We start from the raw sequence: 15,149 nt of genomic DNA on the forward strand, positions 1-15,149 counted from the left end.
GACGGCGACGGCGAGCCGAAAATAGCGAGTGCGTGTGTGTGTGTGTGTTTGCGTTCAATCAAGTGGCGATGGTGTAACAATGGAGCAATAGAATAAGCGCTCATCTGCTTATAGAAGAGCCAATCGAAAATTTATTTAAAATATATTTTCTAACTGAAGAAAAGGCGGAAGGCCAAGATTTCCCAATCAGTTCTTGTGCTAGATTTTCCTTGTCCCCTCTCCCTAGAAGAGTAAGCCAATTCTCGTTAGGCCATTTGAATTTGACAAAACCTTGTAACTGTCAGTTGGCGAAGGCCGTGTCAAGAGCATCCGTTGACCGGCGTTTGGCGCTGCACATGCCCGGTTCCGGTCGTTGACAGTTGACTCCTTCCAGCAAGAGTCTGCCTCCCCCCCCTTCACACCTCCATCCCTCCTCACCTAGCAAAGGTTCACGAACTCACATTCGAACGCGTGCGCATCCTCACGCACGCTCCTTTCGTTTTTCGCTCGATTGCTTGCGGCCCTCGCTATCTCGCTTCCCCTTTCAAGCGACCGTGCATCATCATCAACATCATCATCCTCCATCAGGAGCGGCCGCTACATAGCAGCTTTTCCCCGTCGTCGGTTATTGATTAGTGTGGCGTGCCCTGTGTCGGCGAGAAAAGTGTTTTCCCTGTCCCAATTTGGGTGCTGCAATCGCGCGAAAGTGTTTCCCAACCCGGTTGCGACTGGTCAAAACCGCTTTCCCGATACCGATTCAATCGCGTGAGCGTGCATTTCTAGTGTTGAGATGCGGTGGTATATAATCTCTGTGTGTTTATATTCTCTTGCTTAAATTGTTCTGACCAGTGTTGTGTGGCAAAACGTTCCCCGATAAGTTTCACGTCTGCAGGCAAAAGAAGCTTTGAAGAGTGGAAGCAAATATAGAGTGATTGGTGAATCGTCGAAAAGTGATTAAACGCAACACACGAAGAAAAGGCAACTTCCAACGCGAAACACTGCCACCACAACAGCAAATTGCAGCATCAACAGACGACGACCGAAAAGCAGATAACGACCAACACCCCGTTCGAGAGCGCCACCGTTTTCCACCCCCAGCAGCGGCTTTTGCTGAAGAACCCACCCTCGCCCTTTCTCTTTTCCGCCCGCGTCGTACGAAAAAGCCGTCAAAATTACGCAAAACACGCAAAAAATGTCCTCGCTGGTGCTGAGGAGCCTCTCGATACTGCTCGGGTTGTTCTTCATCTTCATCGGCATCATGAAGATCTCGCCACACCTCAGCAAGGACCTGCATCGAGATTTGGTAAGCGCCCGTCATTTGTTTTGGCTGGGGTTTTGGCAACAAAAACCCTCCCCCGTCAACATCTCTCGGAATTTAAAGTGTTTCGCATCGAAAATGGATAATTACATTAGCAGGAAAACATTCCCAAAACGAAACTAAACGAGTCGAATAAATCAACGTGGCTCGGACGAAAGTGTACGTTAAGGATTGGTTTTAGAATCTTATGAATTTGTCTACGAAATTTTATGATTTAACGACTCATCGCACTTCCGATACCGACATGCAAAACATCGTCCGTGCGCTTTCAAAATATGTGTGTGCCCGAGAACCAATTTCTATACCGCAAGCGTGCCGGTTTCGAAAATTAAAAACGCGGTGTCCACTTTCTCCTCTCCACACACTACCCTAGTTACAAATCTATTCGGGCATGCATAACCTGTTTTTGATACACCATTTTTTTTTATTTATTCGCACGCTTGAACAAATCCATTCGATAGCATGCCAGAATGATGCTCATATGAACACGGTTTCATCGTTTTTAATCAACCTTGTAGCGAATGTTTCGTGACTTAATAGTGAACAGCGGATAGTAGAGGAGATGGTTGTGCAAATATTTGCGCACCCAAATCCCCTTCCAACCAAGAGGAGGGGGCGTGGGTAGGGATAGAACAGAACCGAACCGAAAACAAAAATAAAAGAAAACAGCACCTCGTGATGCGCTTCAAATTTGCATTGTTTCTAGCTCGGGAAATTAATGATATGCATTTGCACGGCAGCGTATCACTTAATCGTGGTTGCAAAAAAAAGGTAAAACCCAAACGAAAAATGATAGAAGTGAAACAGGTCGGTGTGTTATGAAATATGAAAAGGAGAACATTGAAAGATTTGAAAACGGACCGTAAAAAAGATGTATTTATTTTATCACTTCTATAAATTGTTCTTGACACTATTGTTGATAAATATGTGTTACTTTTTGGCTTTCGATAGTCAAAAATAACAACAATATTACAAGCCGGTTCACAATTGCCGCCCGCCGGACACCGAACTTTGAGCAGGTTTCCGAACTGGTGATCTTATTAAAATAGCCATCCGAACAGATTTTGCAACATTCTGTACGACGCGACCACCTCTTGGGGCCTGCCAACGGCAAAGCCGACCCCCGTTCACATCCACGCACAAACACACACACACAACACCGAACCACGATGCGGGATGCGGTTTTTTGCTAATGAGAAGCTTAAAGTTGGGAAGAAAATCTAGAAAAGCAACGGAAAAACGATGAGTGGATAGGTTACGGGAAGCACGAAGACCGCACGAGAAAAACAAACAAAACTGAAACAGAAAACAACCTCTGGGAATATTCCCACCCCGGCAATGGGTGGACCAGCGGGAAACATCTCGAGCGACAGTGACCACTTTGACGGATAAATGGTGGCCGAAAGAACACGTCCTTCGTCCTAGCGTGGCACAGTTTTGCTCCTTCCTTGCCTCTCCCTGTCTACTTGAGAGTTTAAATTTAAATGGAGAATGATTTTGATTATTTTATGTATTTTTTGTTGGCTTTACTTATAGCTCATTGAATTCTTTATGATTGGATATAGTTTTTAATATTTTGTTTTGTGTTATACATTTCCAAATCGCAAGGATTGTTTCAGTTGCTCCCATCAATGTTACAAAGGAGGTAACATGACATGTTAATAGAGTAATTTACTCGTAAATGTTTTCGGCCTGCTTCGTCGATCGATTTCCCATTTGTTCCATTACCGCTGGTCACACAATTAAAAGTTCATTTTCGTATAGATTACCTCCTTCCCTAGCAAGCCATGAGTTGGCTCGTTAGCCGAAACGTGGACATTAACGACACATGCACGTTTCCGTTCGCATGTTTACGTGTCCCTCGCGGTTTATCCGATCGATTTGCTCGTTCACTTGCATCATTCAATAATTCATTACAGCGTTCGGTTGTTCGCTTCACCGTTCACATTTTCCTCACTTTCTTCCCTATTTCGTTAACTGTTTTACTTTTTCCTCCCGCCGTCAGCTCGCTTTCTTTTCGAAACTGCTGCCAAAACTGGCCTCAATCGAGGCGTAGTTTGTCGTCATAAATAATCCTTTCCTCGATCGGGTGGAATTATCGATCGCCGAAGGAAAATAGGAAACTATTCGGGCAGTAAAATCGCCACGTGTGAAATTTTTTGTTGACCTATTGATGCACATGCCACACCTCGTTACCTATACAAACTGAAGGCTGGCTATATGGCTATGGTCATAATATTTTGAGCTAGTAAATAATATTCAAACTTGTTTAAAACATAGCAATCACTTCAAAATATGTACAATTATGTTCAAACTATTTAGTAACTTGTGCTTCGATTAATTTGTCAAAAAAAAAGAAAAAGGATTGATTGTGTTAAGCAAATACTCAAGTTTAGTTGTATTATCAACGACTTTTGGATTGATCTTGAACTTCATCGAATAGTCAGAAATCTTCACTACCCCCTTTTGCACAAGCAATTTATAGAAACCCAAAGGCGCCATAAAATCGGTTTGGGTTCAGTTGAATTATGCAAATCAAGGAATGCAAAACAAAGGCGTAAGGCAAAGCAGACCAATACCTGCAATGATCGTCGTGTAGGTGTTATCTAAAGGGGGGGCTAGAACAACGAAGAAAACGAACAAAAACACAATGGAGGCCATCATTGCGCGAAGCGAGCGAAGCGCGCCATAGATCTTTGCACGGAAAGTGACCGATATTTATAAACAAAAATTTATCACCCGCCAAGTAGGATGGGAGTGCGCGGACCAGGATGAAACGGTACGCTGACAGCAGGACGGCATCCGAATCGATGAGGTTCGATCGACCGATCGGTCGATCGGTTGGCGGAAGCACGTGGCCGCCGGTGGTTGGAGACGCGCGGTCCATCCATCGGTCAATCAAAGTAAACACCGACGATGATGGCATCCGACCGTCAGGGGGGGATGGGGAGGGGGGATGGGGCGCAGTTTCTCACAAATCCTGCCACGTTCGACCATGAGAAGGAATGAGAAGCGAGAGAATCGGTTGAACTTGAAGAACCAACCGTCGGTCGGATTACTCCGACTTGATCCTGGGTCGGGTATAAATAGGAACCTCTACCACTGCGTGTTTCGTATTGCTTTTGCTTGTTGTTTTACCCTCCGCAGCCGCCCCCCTTTCTGTCGAACCCTTTCTGTCGCATCCTTTCAGCCTCGTGTCATTAAGAACTTGTTTTGGGTCGATTGCCCACGGGCAGTCAAGTAATAACTCTCTAATAAACTCGTCGATCGTCCCCGGTTCGTAGATAATTTAATCGAGATCGAGGTGATGAAAATTGAAACACTAAATATATTTTTATATGAAGTGATATACAATAATGGATCAATGGTGACCCCTCAGACGCACAAAAAGGGTGGGAAATTGGTAACATTCCCCAGGAAGCACGGAAGGAAGAGTTCGGACGAGGGAAAAACTGCCGCTCAAAGTGCAATCAGTGCTCGTCTTTCCGCGCCGCCCAGAGTCACGCGTGCAAATGAATGGTTGACAGTTCATTTAAGAAGCAAAACCCGGCAGAACTACGAGCTCGGAAAAGCCGAATGTCGACCACAGACACGCACACACTAACGGACACGACGATCGTCGTGTCGACCGATGACCGCCAAAAAACTCGCCGAGACGAAAGCCGTGGCCATCGCCGCGCAGGCTGTCACCGGAAAGGCCGCCGGTGATGGGCGGGGTCAGAAAGAGACCCTCTTCTCTGTTAAAAATAAACGCGACAGTTTCCCTGGATTTTCCCTGATCGTGCACGAATGCAAACGTGTGTGCGCGCGGGGGCAAACGAGGGAAGCCAGCCATTACGAGGTACGAGAGGGGACCTTTCACCTCGGGCAGGCACTTATGAAAGTATGTATCGGGACGTGGAGTAACAATTACATCATTTAAATCCACTTCTGACCAAGTTTTATGGCTCATAAAATGGAGTTACAACGTTCGTAAACGGTGCGAAACTTTCATCATTGACCGTACAATTTCAAGAAACCAAAACATTATGAGTTCATAGGAATGGTTGAAATAAGTTCACGCGCACTTTCGAGCTCTCTGCTTCCTTGTCATCACTTTCATCTTCCCCGACGTCATGCTCAAAGTGCTCAAGCTCTAGAGCCACGCCACTTGCGTCAATTGTTCTACGTAACCGACGACCATATGATCGTGTGGAATGTCGAAACCGGCTGAAGATGATACCACTGAAATGCTCCGCCCGATGATGGACGTACGCAGTCGTTCATCTCGTGCGCTCTCCGTCGGCATGGGGCAAGAAAACAGATGCAGGAAGCACCACCGTTTTCGAACTCCGTCGATGAACCACCGGGCGCCTCCATCAACGATGTGCGATCGGCGAGGATAGCACGTGGCCGACCGATATTTATTCCCACCCTGTCAAAGCGTGGCAGGTTTAAAGCAGCTTTAAATCATATCAGAATTATTTACACCCAAAGCAATCCAAATTCTTGACTCCCGGTTCCCCTTTTTCGGGTTTATTTTTCGTTCCCGCCAAGTTCGCGTTCGTGCGCCCTTGGCATTGGATTATTCAACGTTGCATTTGTGTGAAGGTCTTGACGGCCGGAAACGGCCGGCGGGTATGATCGCTAACGGAAAATGTAATTATATCTTTCGGGTGATGAAGCAATGGTACAGCGTTACAAAACTAAATAAATAAATGGCAAACCCAAACCAAAACGCCGATACTCTCCATTTCATTCCGTGAGAAGCGTACTGTTTTGGCACCGAACACTGGCGTCCCGTTATATCTTTGCCAGACTTGATTTTCCTTAAACAGTTCTGCCAACTGACGCTTCCCACGAGAGATTTCGTTGTGGAAGCTAAGTTAATTTTTGTTTCTGTAAAGAAGTTAATCAAAGTATCCATAGAAGTTTCTTGCAACGATGGGAAGGTGTTAATGGGTGAAATTTATGTGTTGCATTCTCAAGAACTACTTCTTCGTTTTCCTTGCGCTACCAACTCCACGTTGCGCCCGCTTTCGTGTAATTATGAGTCCTATTAATACGCGATACGCTCGATGCAAGAGAAGATGATCGTCATACGTTCTCGCTTCCAAGCAAAACACCAATAATAATGACACGAATTTACTACGAGCTAGAGAAGTACAAACCCCCCACACACACACAAACATACACACGTCTCGTTTGATCTTGTGCGTCTTTTTATAGCTTCTCCTACAGCCTTCGCGTCATAACTGTACACTTCCTTCCTTCTTCCCCTTTCTCTGTCACGTTCGATGCACCGCGAAAAGATGCATCCCACCTTCACGTTGCACTGAACCATCACAAACTAACCTCAGACACCTCGTTCAGCGTGACCAGATCGACAACGCACGCAGGAAGTTGAAGGCCGTCGGTTATGGTTTCAAGCCCCGCATCTCTTCTTCCAACACACCAAACTGTATCCCCCGAAATCGGTTTAAGCACGAACGCCATCGTGGTTAGATGTAAACATAAAACTGTCCACGCATTATTTACCCCCTATTCTAGGCCACAATCGGCATGATGCGGGTGGTGACAGATGCGGGAGGGATCTGTTTTTCTTAGGGAAACCTTTATAAGAAACCCTAGACCACGTGTTCATCGCTGGCCGGTAGTAATCCTTTGAGACAATCCCGAATGATTTACAATACGGTTGAAAGGGAACGAAAGGGAAAGTAAAATGAACGATTAATCATTCAAATACTTATACGTTATAATTGATTTGATTGTGTACAAACAATTAATCAGCCCCGTTAGATGCAATCATAATTGAGTCGATCAAACATCAAAATTATGTTTCTATCTACGGGAAAATTAGGAGATTTCCAGTGGTATAAACTTGTCTTGTCTTTATGAACACAACAAATACTTGATGGTTGGCTGAGAAAAAAATCTTTCCATTGGTTTATTTGTACGAAACTTCGAACAACGATCTTCACCTCATAAAAATGTCCGGTTCTCAGATATTCTAGCCAATGTTCGATCGAGAAACTATTGTTTTTGCTCCCTTACACCTTTCCCTTGCTGCAACTATTCTCGTGTACAACCAAGTTTACTTCCCACTCGAGAGTGGGAATAAATCTTCCCCAACGATAACATAAATTCACCTCGTTCCCTCTGGATGTTCTTACCCAATCCAAAATAAACCCCCCCATTCCCCTTGGGCGCACCCCGTATCTTATTCTTCTTTTTTTTCCTTTTTTTATGATTTTCGTTACAGCGAAAGAATTACGTCAAATATGCGAAAGTATTTCCACTCTCGACACTGCTGGAGTTCAAAATACCATCCAAATGGTACCGGCGATCGGTCGGTGGCCTGGAGGTGCTTTGCGGACTGGCCATGGTTCTCATTCCTAGCCGTAAGTATGCCTGCGGGAACATTACGGAACTTTCGATTGGATTGGATAAAATAGAACTGGGAAAAAAAAGAAGCACGAAATAAAAACCACACCGGGTATGGAATCCATCAAACGGCGGCTCGGGGGGCAGATTCATGGACTACCGTGGAAAAGACAAGTGGTTGCCTGATGTTCGGAACAACGCTCAGGAAAAACGGGAACCATATGGAGTAACAAGTGTCTTGAGCAAATCGGACTACATGAGTCATTCTATTAGTTTAAATTGATCGAAGATTTTATTTTATTTTTTAATACCCATAGAAACAGATTTACTTGTTAGATTTTGTAATATTTTTATCTTAAAAATGTTTGACCTCAGTACCTATTATCTTATCGTGTCCAAAAACATTGCCTATTCGAACTTTTTAACTAAACGGTAAGACAAAATATTTGCCCTCAAAAGCAATACAGTATTCAACATAACAAAAGCCGAGAAAAAATATCAAAAAGGAAATATTTGTTTCATAAGTTACGGTATTCACATTTTTATTAGCAAAATGTCTTCAATTTTGAGAAAGTACAACTAAACCCTAGACTAACTATGGATAGAACACAAGACCATACTTTCTATTGCTGGTTATCGTGTTTGAAAGGCATGTTTTAATTAGGTGGAAAACAATGATGAAGCATACAATTGTTCGTTAAAATCATTTACTCACAGCGACTGCATTTCTGATCGGTTTCAGATAAAATTAAAAACGCGGCCAACATCACACTGCTGCTGCTCATGTTCCTGGCCGTCTACTCGCACTACATGGTGAGCGATCCGTTCGAACGATCCGGCCCGGCGCTGGTGTTTACCTTCATGCTCATAGGTCGGCTAGTGATATGGTATCAGGTAAGACCACCACGAGCGCAGCCAGGGCAGGGTGTGTGTGTGCTGACCGTGTTTCTCTCTCTTCCCCCCTCCTTTCCACAGGCTAGCCGACGGGAGGCAGCGCTGGCAGCTGCTGCTCAGCCCACCGCCAACGGACTGAAGCAGGAATAAGGGACTCTCTGACCGTCCTGCCGGCTACTGATCTCAGTTCCCTACCGTACCCACTAGGAGCAAACTCCACTCTCTCGAAGGACACACTTGCTGTAGGCAAATGCCATGCAACGAGCAATGCAAAGCTACAACCTCACACACAATCACAAACTCACCTACTAGGCGCACAACAAAGAGGAAACACAAACCAAGGAATAGAAAAAAGAAGACACACAAATCGAACGATCGAAGGACTGCACAGGATCATATGGAACGAAAAATAGTGTGCGTTATCGTGTCGTCGGATGACGAATGCAACGGGCTACTAGATTAGACTTTTATTTGAGATACACCAAAGGTTTTCTAGGTCGAACTTTTATTGATCGAAAATTCTCACACGAATGCCAAATTGTGAAAGTTTGCCCGGTCTTTATGATTTACAGCGCAACTCACGCCCGCTGTCCAAATGTAGTAGAAGCGGCGAATGTACGGTTTCATTCTACGTCGATGCAGAAGGTTTGCGAAGTGGACGACGTACCAGCCCGTGGATGGAGCGAACGTACAAGCAGTAGAAGGAGAAGTACAAGGAACCTTGCACATCACAGAAGTGGTCCCGTTTTCGAAAGGGCCAAAGTAACCGAAAGCTTGCACCAGATGCAAGATTAGTGTCCACGACGTTTGCTCATTCCGAGCATCCCCTTTGTGTGTTCTACAAGCTACGATCGGAGTTCGGTATGATATTTGTTGCGATTTCTATACCATCTTTCTATTTTTCTTTGAAGACGACGAAGTGCGAGCACAATTCCTTTGTCCTTCTTCCGGAAGGGAAGAGTATAGGAATGTCTTAAGCTGAAACAAGACGAGCGAAATTTTTCAATGTGATCATAAATAAAACTAATGCAATTCTCTAGTCAGTTGTATAATTTTGTTCACAACTTATCTGGGCACGTGCGTGGAGAGGAATCGAACATGGTTTTACTGAACCCCGTTGATTGATCGCGAGTTTGGAAAGCAAATACGAAGCTTTTTCTCGTTCTGTGGTAGCATTATTTTTCAACCCGGAACAAGGAAGCAGTTCAGCAGTACTCTACACAATTTAATCGATGTTCAAATGCCGTTATATTTTTTTTTCTTCAAGTTGTATGTTATAGATGTGTATGTAATAGTGTTTAAACACGATATGATACATTTTCCCACGCGAAAAATTACCAACCCATGGGAGGAAACAAATTATGAAAAACATTGCAATGCGATTTTTACTCACCTTCACGTACATCGTAACCATTTGATTGCTTATACACACACACATAACATGGCACAAACTCGCGGGAACGCGGAAATGGATAAATGCATAATAGATGGATACAATTGACAAAAGGTAATGTTACGCCGTGCGGAAACGGCTCCATTGACTTGTGCGCATCGCATCGTAAGGCAAACTCGAATGTAAGGGTTCAAAAAATAAAGGCACTGATAACGGTAGGCAAAAAGATTTTTTTAAATTAACAATTGCATAAGACAGCGAAGAAATATCAATCAGCAATAGACGAATAGCGTTTCCTCCACGATACACGTATCTCCCCCTAAGGAATGCCACAGATTTATATCAGTAAAACTATACAGTACATACATATAACAAACACTTTCCAGGGGACCGACAGCTAAAAAAAAAGGTGAAAAGAAAGCAAATAAAGGAGACCATTATCACGAAATTATTGCCTTTTGCTGAAGATTGTAAATGGAGGAAAATAATAACAAAACCCTCTGCGCATCGATTCGAAGGAAAGAAACTATCGATAACTGCATTTTTCAAGAATTCTGTACCGAAACAATATGTGATTCATTTTTTTTTGTTATTTGTATAATATAGTTTTTATTAAAAACACCACATATATCAGATTATTAACGGTTTTTTTGTGTGCATTAATGCCACTTAATGGCTTTTGTCTTTCTTCTAGTATCGATTGCATGTACTGATTACTACCCTTATCTTACATGCATCATGTTACATCCTAATACTTACGAGTGTACTAGGGGAATAATAGTTATTTTTTTTTTCTTGTTTTTTAATCTGCTACCGAAAGCTTTTACATGCAACGTTTTTTTTAAATGATTGTTGAGCATGTTGGCATACATTATATTTTATATAGTTTAATTATTTGCACCCAATCAAGATGATTCGGCACATCTTTCCATATGCACAACGAAAGAAAACATAAATATGCCAAAGAAACAACCGAACACATTCGAGTACCTACATTCATAGTAAAACTCTGTGCGTGTTGAATGTTTTACGTTACATCGGGAGGCAACGGTAGACGGCTTCAAGGGGTAATGAACGTCGGTGCATTGCCCTGCATAACGTTGGCACCCGGGCGATGGTCTTTTGCATCCTGATTTTCCTTATCTTGCTCATCACTTGTATCCAGCGGGAGTATCGAATGCAACTGAAAAAAGTCGAATGATGCGGTTAGCGTTGAGAGAATTAAATTTCAAAAAAAAGATTGGTACCTTTTCATCGATTTTTGATATTTGTAGATCCTTTAAATTTGCCCGCTCATCATCCATAATAATATTGGAACGTTGCATGAGTGGTGTCGAGTTTCGGAGTACCGGGGCAAGCGGCAGTGGGCAACTTCGTTCCAGCGGCGCCACTTCTTCTACGTCCTGTCCGACAAGATGGAGAAATTTTAGTAAAAAATCTACTTGCGTTATTCAACTCCGTACATACCTCACAGATTGTCATAGAAAGGTCCTCATCGTGTCCCTTTTCGCGCCAGAATCTTCGCACGATCCGCTCATCGGAAGCCGAAATGGCAATATCACGCGGATAATCAATCTTCTTCCTAATGGGGGTCTTTCCGGTGGACTGATAGAACGTAAGATCCTTTTCATAGAATCGCTCAAAATCGTGCTCGAATTCGGTAAGCTGCTTGCGGTTAGTTTGCTGCTCAAATTCCTTGACCGCCTGTCCGAATCGCTGCGAGTGACTACAGCATGCCACTCCGTACTGCTGCCAGGTGTTTTGTTGCGCCAGTAAACTTTCCCCGACGCGTCGGATTCCATCCGCTTCGCTCTGGACAGCTTGTTCAGTTTGTTTCTCAAATGCTTGCGCAAACTCTTTTAACCGCGTGTGAGCGTCTTGCTGCGCAGCGCTTATGCACGTACGCTGGCTATCGATCGCATTCTTTTGTTCCGTCGCGGCACCAGCTACGGCAGAAAGATCCACACTTTCCAACTCCTGCGTGAACTGCGTCCGGTGCAGAGCGGAAACCTTCTGAAACTCTGCCACTTGTTGATCTCTTTCACTGGCAAGCGTTTTAATGGATGCCTGATTTTCATCGATCGTGCGTCGAATGCTATCCAGCTGTCCTGTGGCCAGTTTTTCGCGCCCGGCTAGCTCCTGAGAGACACCGCTGACAACACCAATCAACTGCTCGTGACGACCATGCGAAGTGCTCATACGCTGCACAAAGTCCCTCAGCAATGTGGTCATATTTTGCTCCAAATCCTTCACCGCTTGCATTTCCTTCTGCTTTTCAACGTTCGATTGCGCGACGTAGTCTTCCAGCTGGCTGTGGCTGTTCTTAAGTGTCACCGCTACCTCATCCAGATCGGTCAATTGATTCGAAAGCGAGCTGCAAAACTCACCGCTCTTGGCGTCATACCTCAGGGCGTGTGCCACTATTCGCTCGAACATCTGGCGTGTCTCTTCCTGTTGGTGTTTCAGGGTGCTTCGCAAGCCGCCTTGGAGCTTTTGTAACGCATCGTTAAACCTTTCCTCCATCGCTGCGCGTGATCGTTCCGCTCGGTTTGCTTGCAGGAGCACTTCTTCGAATCGTTCGTCCAGCTCGGTGCCCATCGTCTTTTTAAAGTCACTCACAAGAGTTGTATACTGTTGAGACATGCTTTGAAACACTGTTTGCAGTACTAAAAGGTGATCCTTGGTTTCGTTATGCAATTTTTCTCCCTCCTGATTGTAACTCTCTGCAATAACAAAAAAGAGGAGGAACTTATTTGATGAATGTTATAAAAGAGGTAGAGAATGCATACCCCATCCGATATTCATTTCCGTAGTGATTTGATTACACTCCTTCGCTAGGTTGACCATATCACCCCGGATCGTGTGGATTCGTTCGCGCACTCGATCGACAAACTGTTCCGTTGCGTTTTTGTTTTTGCTATCGATTTCTTTACGACGATCGACCGTGTCCTGTGCGTAAGGGAAAGAGATATTTTATATCTATTTCTATAGCGCCATTTACAGCGCTACTTACGTGCAATCCATCCGTATCTTTCGTGACCATTTCAACGACGTTGATCAGTTGCTTCGCCTGCCCGGTTAGTGCCTGTTCCGTTTGGACATGATGTTCATGGATCACTTTCTTCTCGATGTAGCGGCGTTTTGTCTTCGCCAAACTATGCTTTGTGTTGGACAGTTCGGAACGCGTCTGACCCAGATCATTCGCTGTGCGGCGCAACTCTTCATCCTTTTGAGTCAGACTGGATTTAACCTCGTCGAAAATCGCTTGTCGCTTCACTAGTTCGTCCTTCAATAACTTTATTAGGGCCGACTTATCATTCAGCTCCTTTGTGGCAGCTTCCGTTTTATAGACCATCTCGTTGTACGTTTCCTCGGCCAGGTAGATGCCGTTCTTGTCTCTTGCCGCCATCAGGTCACGCTTCAACCGATCAATCTCCTCGGTGTACTCTTTGATAACGGTTTTCTTGGACAGTTTTTGATTCGCTTCCGGTTTGTTCTGGATATTCTTCGCACGGTGTGCGTACTCGATCGTGCTTAGCGTCTCCTCAAAGTCCTTGTTTCCCGGTGACACGGTGGCTATGATCGACGTTTTAGTGCGCCCACCAAGCGACTCCTGTAGGAGACGAGTAAGCTTCGATTCGCGGTACGGAATGTGTGGAGTTTTTTCCACCAGCGCCGTTATCACCCGCCCGAGCGTCAGAAGCGACTGATTAATGTTGACCGTTTCGCGCGTTCGTATACCCTTTTCGTTGCCTGCCTTGGAAATGTTCTCACTGCCAGCCAAATCGACCAGGTTCAGTTTACCGATTTTCAACATTTCCTCTCCATCGATTCCGTTCTCCTTGATGTGCACGATGATCGAGAATATCGTGTGGGATCGCGATGACTGGGCGTTCATCAGCGTCGAGGCCGTCTTGCGACGTTCCTGTCCCTTCGCCAGCAGTTTGTATACATCGTCCTTGCTGTGGACTGGAATCTCTTCCAACCCCTGCACTATTACCGAGCCCTTCTTCTGCACATCATCAAAGATGCGGATCTTCACCGAGTCGTCGGTGGAGAGAAGATCGCACAATTCTTCGTTGTACAGCTCCAGGTAGGATATGCGCATTGAAAACTCCAGCTCCGTCATGCGCAGCTCGTCGAACAGATGATTTACCGCGCGCGGTATGATGCCGGTGCTGGTATCATCCTCCCATCCTGCGCTCAGCACCGGTTCCTCCTCTCCCACCATCGTGAAAGTTTTGCCCGTGCCGGTCTGCCCGTACGCAAACACTGTACAGTTGAATCCGGACAAAACTTCTTCGATGTACGGTGCCACCACCGCTTGGTACACTTCATTTTGCTTCGAGTTCGGTGCGAACGTTCGATCAAATGTGAACTTTTTCGACGCACGTGAGTCGAAGGTGTTCGTTTTCAGCTGTAGCTCCCTGTTGGACACAACTTCCACAACCTCCTGCGAACGGATCAACTTTTCACGGTTGTTTGTCGGACTACGGTAAAGGATAGGACGAAAAAAACAATTCCATAATGAATACCATGCAAAATGATCATTACTCCCCTGTCTGCTTTTCACTTACCGAACGCGCACGTAAACTTGCACATTCTGATTGCATTTCTGCGGTTTGTTTGTGCCATTTGATTGATTCCGTTCCGTATGTCCACTGCTGGCGTCCATACTGTTGGTTATGTTGTTAAAAGCGAAAAAACTCGACTGCTTTGATAACTTGGGTCACTTTATCTTTTCTACAGTGTCAACTACTTTCCGGCAATGACTGTGCCGTCCTGCGTTAAATAAATCCTCACTTTAAACGAAAAATACGCAATTTTCACAAAGTTCAACACATTCAACACGGACTTGCGACGTTTTGGAACCGCTTGCTTTTTGAAGTGCAGCAGTTGACAACAGTTCCTTTTAAACTAATCGAATTCTTTCCGCATAGTTGGCAGCTTTGCTCGACTGCTCGATTGGTTGAATGAGCAACTGCATGTTTTGCGAAATGCGAAAAAGAGTAGTTTTATTTTTCACTTCTCTTGATGCCAACGTTAAATAAATAACTTTTATGGTTTAGATTATTGAAATATATTAATAAGAAAACAAAAAAACACGTTTTAGTACTTTTATTCGCCGAATTACCCAATAGAAATGTCAAAAAACAGCATGCACCCTATAGATCACAATTACCTTGGTCTGCGCGTTGATGC

The 15,149-nt window shown here is 44.6% G+C and overlaps 2 protein-coding genes across 2 annotated transcripts; one reads left to right on the forward strand and one right to left on the reverse strand.

Moving 5' to 3' along the window:
* Positions 1 to 1,165: 1,165 nt before the first annotated feature.
* On the forward strand, positions 1,166 to 10,376 carry LOC131263372 (novel acetylcholine receptor chaperone). Its single transcript, XM_058265561.1, has 4 exons — positions 1,166 to 1,282; positions 7,539 to 7,677; positions 8,403 to 8,554; positions 8,636 to 10,376. Exons 1-4 carry the CDS (start codon positions 1,172 to 1,174, stop codon positions 8,702 to 8,704), a joined length of 471 nt encoding a protein of 156 aa, XP_058121544.1. The 5' UTR covers positions 1,166 to 1,171; the 3' UTR covers positions 8,705 to 10,376.
* Positions 10,377 to 10,667: 291 nt separating this feature from the next.
* Positions 10,668 to 14,829, reverse strand: LOC131267451 (kinesin-like protein Klp61F). The gene is made up of 6 exons (XM_058270334.1): positions 14,525 to 14,829; positions 12,961 to 14,437; positions 12,737 to 12,896; positions 11,415 to 12,670; positions 11,195 to 11,350; positions 10,668 to 11,130 (listed from the first exon to the last, which is right to left on the reverse strand). Exons 1-6 carry the CDS (start codon positions 14,620 to 14,622, stop codon positions 11,008 to 11,010), a joined length of 3,270 nt encoding a protein of 1,089 aa, XP_058126317.1. The 5' UTR covers positions 14,623 to 14,829; the 3' UTR covers positions 10,668 to 11,007.
* Between the last annotated feature and the right edge of the window lie 320 nt (positions 14,830 to 15,149).

Source organism: Anopheles coustani, chromosome 2 (genome assembly GCF_943734705.1).
Source record: "Anopheles coustani chromosome 2, idAnoCousDA_361_x.2, whole genome shotgun sequence".
In the NCBI taxonomy this organism is placed as follows: Eukaryota; Metazoa; Arthropoda; class Insecta; order Diptera; family Culicidae; genus Anopheles; species Anopheles coustani.